The following is a 19,208-nucleotide window of genomic DNA, read 5'->3' as shown; positions in this document are numbered from 1 at the left end:
TTGATCATTCACAACTATGCTGTCGGGAAATCTGGCAGCCAATTAGCACGCAGCAATGTCCCACAAACAACCACAACAACAACAAAATGACATTTATAGAGCGCCTTTCACGTCGGGAGGACGTCCCAAAGCGCAGGACAGTCAAGTGTCGGGGCCCGAGCATGGGGGAGGGGTGGGGTAGGGGTGAGGGAAGGCAGAGAGGTGGGAGGGAGACCAAAGGCACAGTCGAAGAGAAGGGTCTTGGGACCAGCCTTGAAGGAGGCGAGGGAGGAAGCGAGGCGAAGGGACCGTGGGATGGAGTTCCAGAGTGTGGGGGCAGAGAGGCTGAAAGCCCGGCTACTGATGGTAGGGCGGGTCGGGCGGGAGACATGGAGCAGCCCGGAGCCCGATGAACAGAGGGAGGGAGCGGGCATCCATGAAGTGAGCGGCAATTCACTCCTTCGCTTCATGGCTGTTGGGATGCCCTCCTGACGTGAAAGGCACTACACAAATCTAATTTGTTGTTGTGAGACATTGCTGTGCGCCATTGGGCTGCCCCATTCACATCTTTGTCAGAGGCTCTGTCCTTTGGACGTTAAACCGAGTTCCCTTCTGCGCCTGGTGAGGTGGACATTAGAGATCCCATGGCACTGTTTGAAATGAAACAGTAGTTTCTCCCACAAGGAGGCTATCGATTCCCGTTGCACGGCTGTTTGTGGAGACATTGCTGTGCGCCAAATCGCCTAAATCGCCTAAAAACACACAAGTGTAGGGTTAAAGCTTTCCAAACAGCTTTCCGTCAATTAACAAAAGAAAAATCGACGCAAATCTCGACTATAAATTGAAACGTTAAGAAATATTAACTCAAGTGAAGTTACTGCCGTGAAGCAAACTTGCTTTTATTTTCATTTTATTCTCACATCGCTGTGAACGTAGACGGAGCACCCGGACACCAGACCCATCCAAAATTTAGAAGAAAAGAAACACATTAATTATTTTGACTGTTTCACCAAAAGAAACAACAAATAGCAAACGTCCATCACCAGATTAGATCCAAACCCCATCATGCTATCCTCCCTATCCCCCAGAGCTTCGAGGCTCGTACATATTCAGAGCTTGTTGAATCCAAAAGGCGCCTGAGCATCTCCGCCGTTAATGAAACACAGAACATTTCAGCCGGTTTTTGAAATAAGACAAATGATGTTTGAGATTGACTTGTCGCCTCCAAACCTTCGATATTTACTCTGAATATTTTCACGTCTTCGAGACGTCTCAAAGCACAGAATTGGCCGTATATTTTGTGGGTGAAATGCGTATATTCTGTATATTGTGTAGCACAGTGGTTAGAGCACTTGTCTCGCAAGAGAGAGACCTGGGTTCCATTCCCAGCAGTGGGGAAATGCTGGGCAAGTTTCCTTACTCCACACTTCCTTAATCTGTTTACTTAGCAGTAAGTTGGAACCCAGTTGTTAGTCGAATGGTGGATCCCTTTTCCGAGGGTAATAAATCCTTAAAAAAAAAACTCAATCCACGACTGTTTGCGAGACGCTGCTGGGCGTGATTGGCTGCCAGGGTTTCGGCCACCAAATATTCAGTCAATTCACTTCACAGTGTACTTTGAGATGTCTTGAAGACGTGATAAGGCACTGTACCAAACGCAAGGATTATTATTACTTTTTTTAATGCCGAGAACAAGGCTTTTTGCGTACGCACTCTCCCCTGAGTCAGAAGGTCACTGAGTCTGCGTGAGGCTCAGCTTTGGATGCCCGGGCAAACTAGCTCATTTCTTGGCAACAGAATAGTTGACTCACAAGTAAAAACCAGAAGTATCTGCGATTGGCATCAAACCGTAAGCGTACAAAAGCAAATCCAAATTCAGTCAACGATTCCTTCCGACGATACATTTCAGGTGATTTTTGAAATAGTACAAAGATTTCTTGAAAATAGTTTGAGACTTCCTTCGGAATGTTTTGTATGTTTTTTCAAGTCCAGCCAGTGTTTGGTTGCTCGGCTCACCCTTTGATTGATGACCGATCACAACGTCACTGCACGATCCCACAGACAGCTGGCCAAGTCCGTCAATGAAAAACTCTAGGGGCAGCAACAACAAGTTATGTCGCGAGGACGCCTCAAAGCTGACTGGACTTGACGGGAGCGTAAATTTGTGCGTGTGTCGAGGACGGGGCAATGCTGGGAAGGGAGAGGGAAGGTAAACGAAAAGAATGGTTCGAAAACATGGGTTTTAAGGCAGGTTATGAAAGCAGGAAAGGAGGGCACAAGGCAGAGAGACCCCAGCATGGAATTCAGCCCAACTGGTTGTCAGATGTTAATATAGATTACTGGTCACATAAACAACAACAAGATTGCACTTATAGAGTGCCTTTCACATCGGGAGGATGTCCCAAGGCGCTGGACAGTTGGGTCGGGACCCGAGCAAGGGGGAAATGGTCAGGGTGAGGGGAGGGAAGGGAGGGAGCGAGGAGGGGGTAGAGAGTCGAGAGGGGAGCTGAAGGCACGGTCAAAGAGAAAGGTCTTGAGATCGGCCTTGAAGGAGGAAAGGGAGGAAGCGGCGAAGGCACTGGGGGATAGAGTTCCAGAGCCTCGGGGCTGAGAGGCTGAAGTCCCGGCCACCGATGGTAGGGCGGTTGGGGCGGGGGATGTGGAGCAGACCGGAGCCAGAGGAACGGAGGGTACGGGCAGGTAGACAGGGGGATAGTGGGTCAGAGAGGTAGGAGGGAGCGAGGCAGTGAATGGCCTTGTAGGTGAGGATGAGGATCTTGAATTTGATCCTCTGGGGGATGGGGAGCCGGTGGAGGCAAGCGAGGGCGAGGGTGGGAGTGAGGGTGAGGGTGAGGGTGGGAGTGATGTGGTCACTGGTGCGGGACAGTACACGAGCTGCAGAGTTCTGAATGACCTGCAGTGTGGAGGGAGGGCCGGGAAGGCCGCGAGGAGAGAGTTCCCATAGTCCAGCCTTGAGGTGATAAAGGTGTGGACCAGAGTTTCAGCCGCGTGAGGGGTGAGGTAGTGCCGTAGTCTGGCGATGTTCCGGAGGTGATGGAAGGCGGTGCCAGTTGTGGTGCGGATGTGAGGGAGAAAGGACAGCTCAGGGTCGAACAAAACGCCGAGGTTCCTGACTGGCTTTGAGAGGCGGAGAGTGCAGCCTTGGATGCTGATGGTGTCAGCGCCTGAGGTGCGGAGGCGCTGACGTGAGCCAATCAGGAGGGCCTCAGTTTTTCGCACGTTGAGCTGAAGAAAGTTGTCTCTCGTCCAGGACTCGATGTCGGACAGACAGCTGTCAGGACATCAGTGGTCGTGGAGTTGAGGGTAGAGGAGGAAAGGTAGAGTTGGGTGTCATCCGCATACATGTGGAAGTTAACTCCATGTCTGCGGATGATGTCACCACAGGGGGAGCGTATAGAGGGTGAAGAGGAGGGGACCGAGGACAGAGCCCTGAGGGACACCGCACGAGACAGTGCGGGGGTGGAGGAAAAACCGTTTGCAGAGACAAAATGAAGACGGTGGGAGAGGTACGACCTAAACCACTCAAGGACAGGGCCTTGAAGGTTGAGGTGGGAGGACAAGCGGTGGAGGAGGATAGAGTGGTCGACTATATCGAATGCAGCCGATAGGTCGAGGAGGACGAGGAGGCAGAGGGAGCCCTGGTCGTAGATGGTCAAGATGTCCTTGGTGACCTTGACCAGGGCGGTTTCCGTGCTATGGGCTTTAACTGAAACAGGAATTACTTCTGATTGCCTGATCAACATTACTCCAGATCGAAACAATAAGCCATTCATCTGATGATTGCTGTGGCTCCTGTTTGCAAATTTGCTGCTGGATTTATCTCCCGAATCACAATCGGAACATTTACAGAGAACGTCTTTCAAATGTTTCAGGTTGAGGCATATCTTACGACATGCTTTGAACTCCGGGATGGAGTGCCAGTGAGGGAGAAGAATGGCTGAATACCCATCCACCGACGTGAAGCAGGCCGATGCTCATTGAGCGAAAGGTTGAAAGAAGTCGCAGGGATAAGATGGGGAGAGATCGTGGAGGGATTTTAAAGTGAGAATGAGATCTTGAACTCAATCGGCTGGGGATGCGGAGCCAATTGAGCCAAGCGACGATGGGTTCACAGAGCCCGGACACTGGTTGCAGAGTTCTGGAAAGTCTGGGACTTAGGTACGGAAGAGCTAGGAGTTGGGTGAGCAGAGTGCAGTCAAGCCAGGATGCGATAAAGGCATGGAAGAATAAAGGAAAATGATCTTTTTGTTGCTTGTTCACAGTACAATTTACAAAATGAGATTAATTCAAGGTTAATCCCAGGGCACCATTGGAAAAGGAAAGGGCATTTCTCATATGTTGTAGAGGCGTAATAAAGTGCTGCATCCAATGCAAGGATTATTGTTAGCTTTACAACTGATTCCATGAACTCTGCCATGAACAGATGTGGAACAGGATTTATTGGGCTCAATTACCTGGATGAGCTATCCTTGATAAACGAGGATCAAAGCCAACGCTCCATACTTTTTCTGTCCTGGCCATGAAAAAGTTAACAACACAACTGGTTATCTCACAATTTGGAAATCCATCGAGTGCTTGGTACGTGCCGGGTTGCAAGAATAAGCAGTCGCCATCATCGTCTCCTTGCTCATACCAAAGTTTATGCAAGAAACGGCGTCCGTTCACAGAGGCACCAACCTGTAGTGTGAAATGACAATTCCGGTTACCTGAGGTACTTCACATCAATCTTCCTGCGACAAGTCGCCCATGAAATAGACGCAGCACACAGCACTTTACAGTATATCCTCCGTAGGAAATGAGCTTCAAATTCTCTGGACGCTGCTGTGCGCAGTTGGCTGCCGCGTTTCACCCACAAAAATTCCATTCTGTGAAGCGCTTTGAGACGTCGCGAATAATAAATAATAATAATCCTTGAATTTTGATATAGCGCTTTTCACGTCGGGAGGACGTCCCAAAGCGCTTCACAGAATACACTGCAAAGTGAATTGACTGTATATTTGTGGGCGAACGCGGCAGCCAATTGCGCACAGCAATGTCCCACAAACAGTCGTAGATTGAAATGACCAATTTATTATTGTTTTTTTTGTTTTGGAGGCGTGATAAGGCGCTATATCAAACGCAAGGTTTATTATTATTTGTATTCTTCACTGATTCAGAATTCGAACACTAAAATAACCCAAACCCCTCACCTCCTGTACTCACCAAGTCCAAGGTTGTATTTTCCAACACGTCAACCAGCTTCTCGATTTTTGTCTTTTTGGTAAAGAAGAAGTCATCATCTACCCAAAGGAGGTATTTAGTTGTGACCTGAGAAGCTGCCAAGTTCCTTCCAGCAAACCAGCCCTGGGAGACACAAAGCGGTAACGTTCAAGCAAGATGTCAATTTGGTTATTTTGATATTGGGGAAAAGTGCTGACAACAACAACAACACATTACACTTGTGTAGCGCCTTTCACACCAGGAGGACGTCCCAAAGTGCTGGACAGTTGGAGATCCACACCCAAGCTAGTGGTTGGGATCAGGAGGGGTGGAAGGCGGAGAGTTTAGGGGTAGGATGGTGACCAAAGATACAGTTGAAGAGGAAGGTCTTGAGACAGGTCTTGAAGGAGGCAACAGATGGGATAAGATGGAGGGACTCTGGGATGGAGTTCCAGAGAGTGGGGGCAAAGAGGCTGAAGGCCCGCCTGCCAATGGTGGTGCGGGCAAAGGCTGGGGTCTGCTGAATTGAGGGAGCGGGCAGGTTGAGAGGAAGTTAGGAGGTCACGGAGCAAGGCCATGGAGGGCTTTGAAAGTGACGACCAGGATCTTGAACTGTATCCTGAATGATGAGGAGTGATGATGTTTCTTAATGTACTCCTATGTTAATCAACAAAAGTAGTTTGTCTCAAGACATACCTCTTTGACCATCCTTCCCCTCTCTACCCTCTGATTTGTGGTGGTACTTTGACTTTGAGCTCCTAGACTAGGCTGCGCTCCCAATGCAGTGCTGGTGATGTGCTGCATTATCGGAGGTACCGTCCTTCGGATGAGCTGTTAAACCGAGTTCCCTTCTGCCTGCAATGATGGCTGTTTAAAGCACTATTTGGAAAGAGAAGGGAATCTCTTCCAGTAGTGCTGGCCAACAACCCTTCAAATAAAATTGGTTATTCCCTTCATGGCTGTGTGTGAAAAATACAGACAATTTATCCCAGGAAAAGCTTGTATTAGCCTACAAATATACTACAGAATGTTTGTAAAGCACTTTGAGATGTTCTCAATGGGAAAAGTGCTACACCAAACACAAGATTTCTTCTTATTATTATTAATTAAAATTTATTATTTATTATTAGTAATAAAACCAGGCAAATGAGACTAGTCGTATGACAAGAAGTATACAGGATAATAAAAATATTAATAGTGTCTGGATAAACTTATTTTTTGTTTAAATAAATTGAAGAAAAGATATTACTGTACTTTTGCAAAAGGCATAAAGTATTGTTCAATGTTCTGTCCTTCAATCTTTTCAGTATATTTATTGTCATCTGCAATGATGATCTGAATTTCTGGGTAAAAAGCCCGAATGCTATTTATTAAGTTCTGTAACTTATGATATCTGTAAAATGTCTTTGTTATAATTGTAACCAAGGAGTTGATGCTGTTGGCTGGAATAAAGAAAACAAACAGATTTTTAAACATAACTCACTGAATTGCTAGCCATTTCATTTACAGTGATTTAAAGCACTACAGATATCCCAAAACATTAACAGTGGGTAATATTAATATAATTTATTCTTCAGCATTACCAATTCTATATAAAACTAGTTGTGAATAAAATACGTTCCCAGTTTAATACTCATTACATCATAGAATCATAGAATTATACAGCACAGAAGGAGGCCATTCGGCCCATCATGTCTGTGCTGGTTCTTTTAAAAGAGCTGTCTAAATCAATCCCACTCCCCCGCTCTCGCCCCATAACTCTGCAAACTTGTCGCCCCCCCACATGGACTCTTATAAAATAATATTACCTGGTCCAGGATCAAACAAGCGTGGCAAAGTGGGCTGCCTTATAGCAATCGAAAAAATAGCCAGGTGCTTCTCAAACTGAAAATGTACTTTTAGAAATAAAGAAGTTGAAAAAGGTTGTACGTGCATTTGACCAAAAGGCAATTTTTGCAAAGAATCTTACAAAAGTTCCACACAGCTAAATCCATTATCTGCTCATTATGAGGGCAGCAAAACAGCAGAAGCGATCCATCAGTTATTTTACACAATAAACAAATTTTGTAATAGTTTTTCACCCACAAAATATACAGTCAATTCACTTTACAGTGTCTTCTGTGAAGCGCTTTGGGACGTCCTCCCGACGTGAAAAGCACTATATCAAATGCAAGGATTATTATTATTATTATAATTATTTACAGCATATTCTGTGAAGCGCTTTGAGATGCCTCAAAGACGTGATAAGGCGCCATATCAGATCCAAGGATTATTATTATTTTATATAATGCAGATCCTTTGCTACAAAACCTTACGAAGTACAGTCATCGAACATTACATTGGATCCTGGCGTGTTCCCAACATGAAAGACGCTGTATGAAAAGAAATGAATAGAATATGCGTGTTCCTACCTAAATCAGCCGAGTTGATGTGATACACAGTGCTGGTGTAAGTAACATGTTTGAGAATAGCGTTGACAATATCCAAACTTGGGCTTGTTATTGTCATTTCTTTCTCACCAGATCCATGTACCGAATCCTCAGGGACATCAACAATTGTGTTAAATACTCCCTTTGAGGCTTTCAGTGTTACCTGGCCAGCAAAAGTGGATAATTTACTATTAGTGTTGTGGTGCATTGACTGATGCAATGTGCAAATCAGACCATTTATTGTTTTCATTTATTTTCTTTCTCAGTCTTGCATTCGGAGTGCAGATGTACTGAAAAGAATTGGGACTTTAGAAGGTGGCAACAATTTGGAGCTGTTTAATCATTGGCGGCCAACAGAATGCGCAGGACAAGCAACTGGATAAAGGGAGCATTTCATAGGCAAATTATTCAAAACCTGACCTTAAATAAATAATCCTTTAAAACAAAATAATAAAATGGGTCACTTGAATCCACGACTGTTTTGTGGGGACTCTGCTGTGCGCAATTGGCCGCTGTGTTACGCCCACAAAATATACAGTCATATGACATTAATTTGCATTTGTATTCTGCCCTTAACATCTCAGAGGACTTATGCACAATATCAAAGAGAATAAAGTGTTGTTGGGGGGGGGTTGGGAAATTTGACGAGAGCCACTAAAAAAGAAACCATCCAGTTAACATTTCCCAACCGCTTTTTTTCGGTGGGGGTGGGTGAGGGTTGGGGAAAGATCCTGCAAAATGAATGACATTAAATTTGACAAACTGAAATTGCCAATGAATTTCCATGTAAAGTAGGTCAGTAATCGACTCAATGGATGTCTCGTTAAGGGTTCACGTACCGTGATGATCTCTCTTTGAAGCTCGTGTACACCTAAACCTAAAAGTGAAGAGATCAATTTTGGCATAAACAATTAAAACAGGTTTTTACTCAACAACAACAACAGCTTGTATTGATATAGCATGCTTCACGCATTCTAGAGTCCCGGAGCGCTTGACAGTGGCGGAGTCTGACCCCTGAGCCGGGGGAGAGGAATGGGGGAGATGACCAAAAGCACTTTCAAAAAGGAAGGTCTTTAGGCGGGATTTGATGGTGGGGAGGGAGGGGGTAGCAGGTGGGGGAGTGGGGGTGGGGGGGAAGCAAGTCAGATAGGTAGGGAGGTGCGAGGGCATGAAGGGATTTGAAAACGAGTGAGAGGATCTTGAAATCAATCCGTACAGAAATTGGAAGCCAATGTAGATGTACATATCTACAAAAAAAAAACACCTAAATTCCCTCTCTCCCCATCCCTTGACCCCCTCTCACCCCACAGTGAAAAGGATATAGAGTTTGCTAACCTGGGATGACGATGGAATATAAAGGCTTTACTTCGACCCCTTGGCTGGGGTAGCTCAGAGGAGAATTGGCTTCTGCTATAATTATTTGCTTCAAAGGCAACTCATTCCTGTTTTTAAATAGACATCAAAATCAGCACACAGTGAAATTACCTTGCAAGGATGCATAGGTTTAAAGTTATAAAGGGCAATTTCAGGAGATTTTTCTTTATAAGTGCTGTATCAAATACAAGGATTATTACTATCATTATTAACCACTGGAACAGGTTTCCAGGAAGGGTGGTTGAGGCCGGGACACTGGGACTTATTTAAAAAGTAGCTCGATGCTGTAATAAAATTGATCATTCGCTTTGTGGTTGATTGTTGGACGCTGATGTGTGCAAATTAAACTAATAATAGTAACGCTTGCACTTGATAGAGCGCCTTATCATGTCTTTGAGACGTCTGAAAGCGCTTCACACAATATCCTGTAAAGTGAATTGGCTGTATATTTTGTGGGAGAAATTCGGCAGCCAATTGCGCACAGCAGCGTCCAAGAAACAGTCGTGGATTGAGTGACCAAATTCTTTTTTTTTAAATTGGCTGCTGGATTCACCTACAATATACACAGTCGCTTCAAAGTAAAAATCCTGTGAAGCCTTTGGAGATGTCTCAAACGATGTGATAAAGCGTTGCATCAACAATCCAATGCAAGCAATTTATGATGGTGCCAAAGGCAACACCGCCATAAATACAATTGATATTGACACATGAGAGGAACGTCTTAAATCCCCAGGCAACAACAACAACAAAAACAAGATTACAGTTGTGTAGCGCCTTTCATGTCGGGAGGACGTCCCAAGGCGCTGGACAGAGTACAGCATTTCAGACCCGAGCTGGGGCCGGGGGGGGGGGGGGGGGAGGGAGGGGAGGGGAAGGGGGGTGGCCGAGGGCATGGTCGAAGAGGAGGGCTTGAGGCGGGACTTGAAGGAGGCTGAGGAGGGGGTGAGGCGGAGTGACTGGGGGATGGAATTCCAGAGGTTGGGGGCAGAGTGGCTGAAGGCTCTCCCGCCAACGGTGGGTCGGGTGGATCGGGGGACGTGGAGTAGCCAGAGCCGGCTGAGCGGAGGGAACGGGCGGGTTGATAAGGGGTTAGGAGGTCGCAGAGGTAGGGTGGGGCGAGGCCATGGAGGGCTTTCCAGGTGAGGACCAGGATCTTGAACTGGATCCTCTGAAGGATAGGGAGCCAGTGGAGTTGGGTGCGAGTGGGGGAGATAGGGTCGTGGAGTCTGGTGCGGGAGAGGACACAGACTGCAGTTCTGAATTATCTGCAGCCTGTGGGAGGGAGGAGTTGGGAAAGCCGACAAGTAGGGCGTTTGCATAGTCGAGCCTGGAGGTGATGAAGGCATAAACAAGAGTTTCAGTGGCCTGAGGGGTGAGGTAGTGGGTAAAACGATGCGTGGGTAAAACAAACAGCTTGTTGCTGTAGGGTGGCTGTTCTGGAGGGTTGAGATCGGAAGAGCCAAACCAATCTTAAGACCTGGTAATCCGCGTTTGGCTTTATCTGAGGCCTCACCTCACTCTCATAGCACTACTCAAGAAGTAAAGGGGGTTTCTCCCAGTGTCCTAATTGCCCAAACAAAATTGGTCATTCACTGCATGGCAGTTTATGGGACATTTCTGCATGCAAAATGGCTGCCCTGTACACACAGTCACCACATTTTACAGTAAATAAGGTGAAGTGCTTTGAGACTTGCTCTCAAATAAAAGCCGGCACACGAGGATTAATATTATTCCAGTAACTACCACGAATCATTGTGTTCATTTCAAAGTCTATTTACCACTGGCAGATAAGCTTTGAGGCTAAGCTCAAGGCTACATTTGCCCATAAAACACACATTTGCCCATAAAACACACACTTTACAGTAAATCCTGTTAAGCTCCTTGGATCATACTCCCGACATACATGAAAGGTGCTGTACCAAATGTGAGGATTATTGTTAGCACTTCAAACAGGGTGGAATCTTTAAGTTGGTACACAGAGAACCTTTTTTTATAATGTGCGTATTCCAGGCTTCTTCTTTTTTTGACCGACACCTTGTCTTTCTTTTTGAAATAACTTTCCAAAAGCTTTGATTTCATCCCAAACTCACAGCTGCAGGCCTTTCTGGGATACAGCCTGGGGACACAGAGGGAAGGAACACAGAGTTTACCCACTGTGATAAATACCAGATCCATTACAACAACAACAGCAACAACCACTTGCTTTTATATATCGCCCTTCACGTGGAGCAGCATTTCGGAGAGCTGAACAATGGTGACGTTTGACCCCAAGCTGGGGAGAAAGGCGAGGTGACTGTGGGCATGTTTGAAGAGGCGTTTGACAAAGTATTACAAGGAAGACTCCTTCACAAACTGATGTCATTGGATGGCAAGGGGAGAACATGGGCTTGGCTTTGCAATCGACTGACGGGAAGCAAACAGAAGGCAATCAAAGAGGTACTTCAGGCAAACCTAGGGCAGGTTTGTGTAAATAGCCAAGTGATATATTAGTTTACTTATTGTTCACTTCATTGTAATAATATCAGGCAGAAAAAAAACATACAGGATGTTAGGCTATTGCCAAACCGGATGTATTAGGTTTAGCAAAGGTCTTGTATGATAATAATCCTTGCATTTGATATAGCGCTTTTCACGTCGGGAGGACGTCCCAAAGCGCTTCACTGTAAAGTGAATTGACTGTATATTTGTGGGCGAACGCGGCAGCCAATTGCGCACAGCAATGTCCCACAAACAGTCGTAGATTGAAAATGACCAATTTATTATTGTTTTGTTTTGGAGGATTATTATTAGGCTCTGTGTGGAGTAAGGAAACTTGCCCAAGGTTTCGCCCTCTGCCTGGATTGATCTCAGGTCTCTCATTTGCAAAGCGCGTGCTCTGACCACTGAGCTACAGGATTCCACAAGTATAGTACAGTCATCTCTGAATCAGAGGGAGTGGGATCAAGCCCTGGCTCAGGAGTTTAATGTCATATAGTCTAGGCTAAGGTGACACTCCAATTTTGGAGGTGCCGTCCTTTGAATGAGACATTAAAATGAGATCTCGTCTACCTGTTCAGGAGGTTGTGAAAGGTCCCATTGCACTACTTGAAAAGAAAAGGGGGTTGTGTACTGGCCAGCAATCGTTCAGTTTGCCTACAAAATACACAGTCACTTTACTTTACACTTTACAGTGAATCCTCAAACGCATTTTGAGTCGACCTTCCACGTGAAAGGCATTGTATCAAACACAAACAATGTTATGAAGATTATATTTGTGGGAATTTGCTTTGTGCAAATTGGCTGCAGTGTTCACCTACAAACAGAGTAATGTACTTTACTGCAATTAAAGATTCCCCCACAAAGTACACACAGTCAAACCACTTTATAGAATATCCCGTGAAGCAGTTTGAGACATCTCGACAATCATAGAATCATAGAATGATATAGCACAGAAGGAGGCCATTCGGTCCATCGTGTCTGTGCTGTTCTTTAAGAAAGAGCTGTCCAAATCAATCCTATTTTTTTAAAATTGGTGCCCTCAGGTTACCGACCCACCCACCAGTGGAAATAGTCTCTCCTTGTTCACACTATCGAATCCCCTCATCATTTTGAAAACTTCTATTAAGTCTCCTCTTAACCTTCTCTGCTCCAAGGAGAATAATCCCGGCTTCTCTCGCCTCTCCTGATCACTGAAGTCCCTCATTCCTGGTACCATCCTGGTCAATCTCCTTTGCACCCTCTCCATTGCCTTGACATCCTTCCTAAAGTGCAATGCCCAGAACTGAACGCAGTCTCTCGCTGAGGCCTAACCAGTGTTTTATAAAGGTTCATCATAACTTCCTGACTTTTGTATTCAATGCCCCTCTTTATAAAGCCCAGTATCCCGTATGCTTTTTTAACAGCTTTGTCTACCTGTCCTGACACCTTCAAAGATTTACTTATATGACCCCCAGGTCTCTCTGTTCCTTCACCCCCTTTAAGATTGTACCATCAGCTTATATTGCCTCTCCTCTTCTTCCCAAAATGCATAATTTCGCATTTCTCCATTTTAAACTTCATCTGCCACATGTCGGCCCATTTTACCAGTCTATGTCCATTTGCAGTCTGTTACTATCCTCCTCATTATTTACTACTTTTCCTGGCTTAGTATCATCTGCAAAGTTGGAAGATGTACACTCTATACCCAAGTCCAGGTCATTTATATAGATCAAAACAATGTGATAAGGCATATTGCAATTGCAATTATTAACCAGTGATGCCCTTTGACAAGTTACAGGAGCTCTATGAAATACAAGTATTATTATCGTTTCTTATTTTTCTCCCAAATAGTGCCCCTAAAAATCCACCTTGGGACGTCCTCCAGACGTGAAAGGCTCTTTACAAATGTAATTTTGTTGTTGTTGTTGTATTCTTTGCAATTGAAGCTCATACATTACCTCACCAATGGGCATAATAGGCAGCCCAGATCCTAATTCAGTGTGTACAGGAGAAATGAGCTTAAGATTGAGAATTGACAGAATGCCAGCGATCGCTGACCAGGAACATATCTTAAGGTGATAGTGACCTTGTGGAATCAAAGAGTGAAAGCATGCCGCACCCTTATGCTCAACGGTTGCTCAGTGATGCACTCAATGCTAACAATATGTTTTATTTTAATTAAAACAAAATACGCAATGCAGAACTAACAAGGACAAGGTTTTTTTTAAATGCAGGAAAAGAAACAGGCAGGCCGAAATGGTCATTTTCATCTCAAAAATATCACACATCACATATCAGCCTGGCTCAGTTGGTAGCACACTCTTGCTTCTGAGTTAAAAGCTTGTGGGTTCAAGCCCCATCTTGGGACTAGAAGCTCACGCAGTCCAGGCTGATACTCCAGTGCGGTGCTAGAGGAGCACTGCATTGTCAAAGGTATCCTTCTGCCTGTTCTGGTGGACGTTAAAAGATCCCATGGCATTACTCAAAAAGAGAAGGGAGTCTCTCCCAGGATCCTGGCCAACAATCCCCTGGATATAATTAGTCATTGACTTCATGGCTGTTTGTGGAACATTGCAGGGTGCAAATTGACTGCCATGTCATCGCGTTACAGTGAATCCTGTGAATCACTTTGAGACATCTTCTTGGTGTGGACAGGTGAGTTATGAAATGTTAGGAATGATATTATTTTAATAATCTTACCAGTGCTTTCCATATGGAGAGAGAACACTCAGATTTTCTTTCGGTGTGAAGTTGAAGTTCAGGATAATTCCAGAGGTGATATTCTTCTCAGTGGGAGCAATCGTCCTGAACAGGATAATACTATTGTTGATGTAAAGACTGATCAGAAATGTTACCGATGCAACTAACATGAAGAGCAGCCAGAAAGTCTTAGATTGAGTCCTGAAAAAGATACGAGCAGTATTGATTTACATTGTTGGGCTCAACAATTGAAGGAGCATAGAAGTTGCACAATATAATGTTTCTTTAGTGTTTATTGAACATAAACCGTCCTGACGTTTTATAATCATAGCATTTCTTAATGAACATTTGCAGACAATGATACCAACAACCCTTTCTGTTCTAACAACAACAACCACGACTTGCATTTATATAGCACCTTGCATCTGCAAGGTAGGGTCCCAGAGTTCCTCATCGGTAATCCTTACCTTTGATATCGCGCCTCTAAAAATAAATACTTTGGTCTACAGTAGGGTGGAGTGACTGTGTATCTTGTAGGCTGACTCGGCAGTTAATTTCCGCACAACAACATCCCACAAACAGCCCTGAAGTGAATGGTCAATTTAATCTGGGTATTTTTTTTGGCCAGGAAACCAATTTACTTAAATGACCTGAATTCGCGGACTGACTGTGAGGTTATATCGCACTCTTCACGTTAGGATAATATCCCGGAGTGCTTTACGGTGACTGGGTCAGGCGCTGAGCAAGGTAGGAGGAGGAGGAATGGGGAAAGTGACAAAAGGCATTGTCAAAGAAGTAGGTTTTTAAGTTTAAGAACTTGAAGAAAGATAGAGAGAGGACAAGCAAAGAGGTAGAGGCTCAGGAAGTGATGGGTTTAAACCCCACAGTGGAACTCCTTTAACTCCTATCCTAGGCTGTCATGACAGCAAACTCAGGAGAACCTATGCTATTTTTCCTTCCCGTCTTGAACTGCCTGATGTACTGGGGAAAGAAGCAAATGCACTGCAGAATTTCCTGTAGTTCCCCTATAAAATAAACAGTCACTACACTTCTATGATTCATCTTTGCCTGACTCCACCGGCTTCCCATCACACAGAGGATATAGTTCAAGATCCCGGTCCTCACCTTCAAAGCCCTCCATGGCCTCGCTCCCCCCACTTACCTCTGCGACTTCCTAACCCTCTACCGACCTTCCCGCTCCCTCCACCATTGGCGGTCGGGCCTTCTGCCACTCTGTCCCCACCTTCTGGAACTCCATTCTGGCAGTCCCTCCGCCTCGCCACCTCCCTTACCTCCTTCCAGACCTCTCTCAAGACCTTCCTCTTCAATCGTGCCTTCGGTCAGCCTCCTTCCCGCCTCCCTGATGCCAACCCCCAGCTCGGGTCCGAAACATTGATTGTCCAGCACCTTGGGATGTCCTCCCAACATGAAAGGCACTGCACAAATGTAATTTGTTAGGAAGCCCTTTGAGATGCCCTCCCGACATGGATCGCACCGCATCCGATGCAGCAAATGAACGATCCAACTGCTTGACCGGCTGCTGCCGCGCTTCACCCACAAGATACACAGTCAATTCACTTCATAGGACAACCTGTGAAGCGCTTCGAGACGTCTCGAAAACGTGATGACTTAACTGTACCAAACGCGAGGATTAACTGATTAACCATTGTAATTTTAACAAATGATTGCCTATGTGGGTTACCCTCCTCAGAAATTCTGCACAGACGCCGCTGGATACAGCGACCTTCGCTTGGCTCGGGGCTGAACCACTCACCTGATCGTCATCTTGCTGAGACTTACCCCCGCGGACTTGCCAGTGAGCGTGACAGAGCTCTCGACCTGGGTGCAGCCGCATTAAATGGCACCAGTTTTCCTTTGATTGGGTGGAACCGCCCTCCAGTAGTTGGGGTTCCAGCTAATCAGGACACCGTGTGCGGTGGGACCGGCCCTCGAATGGGTTCGGGAGTGAAAACCCTGGATCACAGGGTCGCCGTTCGGCGCCAGAGAAAGCCGGCGGCGGTGGGACACGGGACGCGGTGGGCGGGAAAGCCCTGAATTGCCCAGAGCTGCCGACGCATCAGATGAGACGCTGAACTGACGTCCCCTTATGCCCTAAATCGGGTGAACGTTAGTAATCCTCCAAAACCCCAAAACAATAATAAATCGGTCATTTTCAATCTACGACTGTTTGTGGGACATTGCTGTGCGCAATTGGCCGCCGCGTTCGCCCACAAATATACAGTCAATTCACTTTACAGTGTGTTCTGTGAAGCGCTTTGGGACGTCCTCTCCCGACGTGAAAAGCGCTATATCAAATGCAATGATTATTATTATTATTATATAACGTTAAAGATCCCACAGCACTCATTACAATAATAATAATAATAATCCCGGCCTTCCATACAGCGCCCGATCACGTCCTCGAGGCGCCTCAAAGCGCTTCACCGGATACACTGTGAACGGACTGTGTGTTTTGTGGCCGATTGGCGCCGCGCGACCCCCTCCCCCGCAAACAGCTGCGCACCCAAGTGACCAAACTCTTAGCATTTTTTTGGGGGTGGGGGGAGTGGGGGGGGGGGGGAGGAGGAGTGGGGGTGTGTCTGGGGTGTGTGTGGGGGTGTGGGGGGAGTGGGGGTGTGTGGGGGGGTTGGGGGAGGGGTGGAGGGTGTGTGGGGGGTGTGTGGGGGAGAGTGGGGGTGTGTGTGGGGGAGTGGGAGTGTGTGGGGGAGTGGGGGTGTGTGTGGGGGAGTGGGGGTGTGTGGGGGAGTGGGGGTGTGTGGGGGTGTGAGTGGGGTGTGTGGGGGAGTGGGGGTGTGTGGGTGTGTGGGGGAGGTGTGTGGGGGGAGTGGGGGTGTGTGGGTGTGTGGGGGAGGTGTGTGGGGGAGTGGAGGTGTGTGTGGGGGGGAGTGGGGGGGGGAGTGTGGGGGAGTGGGGGTGTGTGGGGGGGAGTGGAGGTGTGTGTGGGGGAGTGGGGGTGTGTGTGGGGGAGTGGAGGTGTGTGTGGGGGGGAGTGGGGGTGTGTGGGGGGGTGTGTGGGGGAGGTGGGGGGGTGTGGGGGGAGTGGAGGTGTGTGTGGGGGGGAGTGGAGGTGTGTGTGGGGGGAGTGGGGGTGTGTGTGGGGGGAGTGGGGGGGTGTGTGGGGGGAGTGGGGGTGTGTGTGGGGGAGTGGGGGTGTGTGTGGGGGGGAGTGGGGGTGTGTGTGGGGGGGAGTGGGGGTGTGTGTGGGGGTGTGTGTGGGGGAGTGGGGGCGTGTGTGGGGGGAGTGGAGGTGTGTGTGGGGGGGAGTGGGGGTGTGTGGAGGTGTGTGTGGGGGAGTGGGGGGGAGTGGGGGAGTGTGTGGGGAGTGTGGGGGTGTGTGGGGGAGTGGGGGGGAGTGGGGGGGAGTGGAGGTGTGTGGGGGGAGTGGGGGAGGTGGTGTGGGGGAGTGGGAGTGTGTGGGGGGGAGTGGGGCAGGTGTGTGGGGGGGAGTGGGGGAGTGTGTGGGGGGAGTGGGAGTGTGTGGGGGGAGTGGGGGAGGTGTGTGGGGGGAGTGGGGAGGTGTGTGGGGGGAGTGGGGCGGAGTGGGGGGGAGTGGAGGGTGTGGGGGGGTGTGTGGGAGGTGTGTGGGGGGAGTGGGGGTGTGTGGGGGGAGTGGGGGTGTGTGGGGGGAGTGGGGAGTGTGTGGGGGGGTGGGGGGGTGTGTGGGGGGAGTGGGGGAGTGTGTGGGGGAATGGGGTGTGTGGGGGGAGTGGGGGAGGTGTGTGGGGGGGAGTGGGGGTGTGTGGGGGAGTGGGGCGGAGTGGGGGGGAGTGGAGGTGTGTGGGGGGTGTGTGGGGGGAGTGGGGGAGGTGTGTGTGGGGGGGAGTGGGGGTGTGTGGGGGGAGTGGGGGGGGGGGTGGTGGGGGGAGTGGGGGGTGTGGGGGGGAGTGGAGGTGTGTGGGGGAGTGGGGGTGTGGGGGGGAGTGGGGGGTGTGTGGGGGGAGTGGGGGGAGTGGGGGGAGTGGGGTGTGGGGGGAGTGGGGGTGTGTGGGGGGAGTGGGGCGGAGTGGGGGGAGTGGGGGGGTGTGTGGGGGGAGTGGGGGGAGTGGGGGGGAGTGGGGGGTGTGGGGGGGAGTGGGGTGTGTGTGGGGGGAGTGGGTGTGTGGGGGGAGTGGAGGTGAGTGGGGGGAGTGGGGGTGTGTGGGGGAGTGTGGGGGAGTGGAGGTGTGTGGGAGGGGTTCGAAGGGATTATTTTCTCGCGGTGAACCCCACCGACTGAGGGCGGGTTCCCATTTTGCCGCCCGGACCCTGAGGCGCGGAGGGAGGCGGCGGCCCCGACACTTTGTTGGCAAATACGCGGTTGGGAGACGGGAAATATCCGGCGCCCCTCTCCCCCTCCTCCCCCTCTCCCCCCCCCCCACTCCCCTCTCCCCTCACCCCCACCTTTTGGGGGTACGGAACGGGGGGGAATTCGACAGCTCGAGCCGACGGTGTCCCCTTTAAGGGAAAGGCTTTGGGAACCGCGGCACTGACAGCACGTGGGCCCTGACCTGCGCGCGCAGCTCCGTGGAGCCCCCCCCCCACCCTCGGAGCCGAGCGCGCGCGGAGCCGAGCGAAGCCCCTCCCCCCGCCCCCCCCCCCCACCCCACCCCCGAGTGGCCGAGCAGCGGCCCGAACGGTGCCCCGAGTGCAGCGCCGAACTCAGCCGAATGGAATCCGAGCTGCTCGGGCGCCCTCGGGAACCTTCGGCTCCCTCCTCGGCAGTTGGCCCAAGTCGGGGCGGGGAATAAAAACCGCCGCCGCCGCTGTTGTGGTTGTTGTTCGTTCGTCCGTCCGTCCGTTCGCCTCAAACGTCGCGCCTTCTCCCGCCGGCGTTACCTCACGCTGATCCTCCCCGCGGGCGGGCGGGCGGGGGGGGGGGCGGGCGGGCGGGGGGCGGGAGGGGGGGGGCGGGGAGACGCGCCGCCCCCGTCTTGCTTGATGAGGGACCTTTTCGAGTCGGCCTAGCAAGCCGGTCCCATGGTGTAATGGTTAGCACTCTGGACTTTGAATCCAGCGATCCGAGTTCAAATCTCGGTGGGACCTCACTTT

General features: G+C 49.0%; 1 protein-coding gene and 1 non-coding gene across 3 annotated transcripts; one reads left to right on the top strand and one right to left on the bottom strand.

Moving 5' to 3' along the window:
- Nucleotides 1-1,643: 1,643 nt before the first annotated feature.
- Nucleotides 1,644-16,323, bottom strand: LOC103189117 (beta-1,4 N-acetylgalactosaminyltransferase 2). Of its 2 annotated transcripts, none has more exons than XM_007909410.2 (11): nt 15,934-16,323; nt 14,160-14,360; nt 10,987-11,118; nt 8,964-9,070; nt 8,468-8,505; nt 7,611-7,791; nt 7,008-7,094; nt 6,454-6,641; nt 5,203-5,343; nt 4,455-4,677; nt 1,644-2,070 (listed from the first exon to the last, which is right to left on the bottom strand). In XM_007909410.2, the coding sequence occupies exons 1-11, from the start codon at nt 15,942-15,944 to the stop codon at nt 1,859-1,861; spliced, it is 1,521 nt and encodes a 506-aa protein (XP_007907601.1). In that variant the 5' UTR covers nt 15,945-16,323; the 3' UTR covers nt 1,644-1,858. The 2 variants fall into 2 exon arrangements, with proteins under 2 accessions (XP_007907601.1, XP_007907602.1); XM_007909411.2 differs by having other exon boundaries at nt 15,960-16,323.
- Nucleotides 16,324-19,130: 2,807 nt separating this feature from the next.
- On the top strand, nt 19,131-19,202 carry trnaq-uug. Its single transcript has one exon. It is a non-coding gene; the product is annotated as a tRNA-Gln (tRNA).
- Nucleotides 19,203-19,208: the final 6 nt, after the last annotated feature.

This window comes from Callorhinchus milii, unplaced genomic scaffold, assembly GCF_018977255.1.
Source record: "Callorhinchus milii isolate IMCB2004 unplaced genomic scaffold, IMCB_Cmil_1.0 Scaffold23, whole genome shotgun sequence".
Taxonomy (NCBI): Eukaryota; Metazoa; Chordata; class Chondrichthyes; order Chimaeriformes; family Callorhinchidae; genus Callorhinchus; species Callorhinchus milii.
Note: the sequence above shows the minus strand (reverse complement) of the source record. Positions and strands in the feature narration are given on the sequence as shown.

What these genes read in the sequence shown, in the direction of transcription:
- LOC103189117 (XM_007909410.2), bottom strand. An exon ending in TTCAAAGAGAGATCATCACG is followed by an intron (nt 7,792 to 8,467) that starts GTACGTGAACCC and finishes TTTGCTGGCCAG; the next exon opens with GTAACACTGAAAGCCTCAAA. An exon ending in CTTGTTTGATCCTGGACCAG is followed by an intron (nt 6,642 to 7,007) that starts GTAATATTATTT and finishes TCTTTATTCCAG; the next exon opens with CCAACAGCATCAACTCCTTG.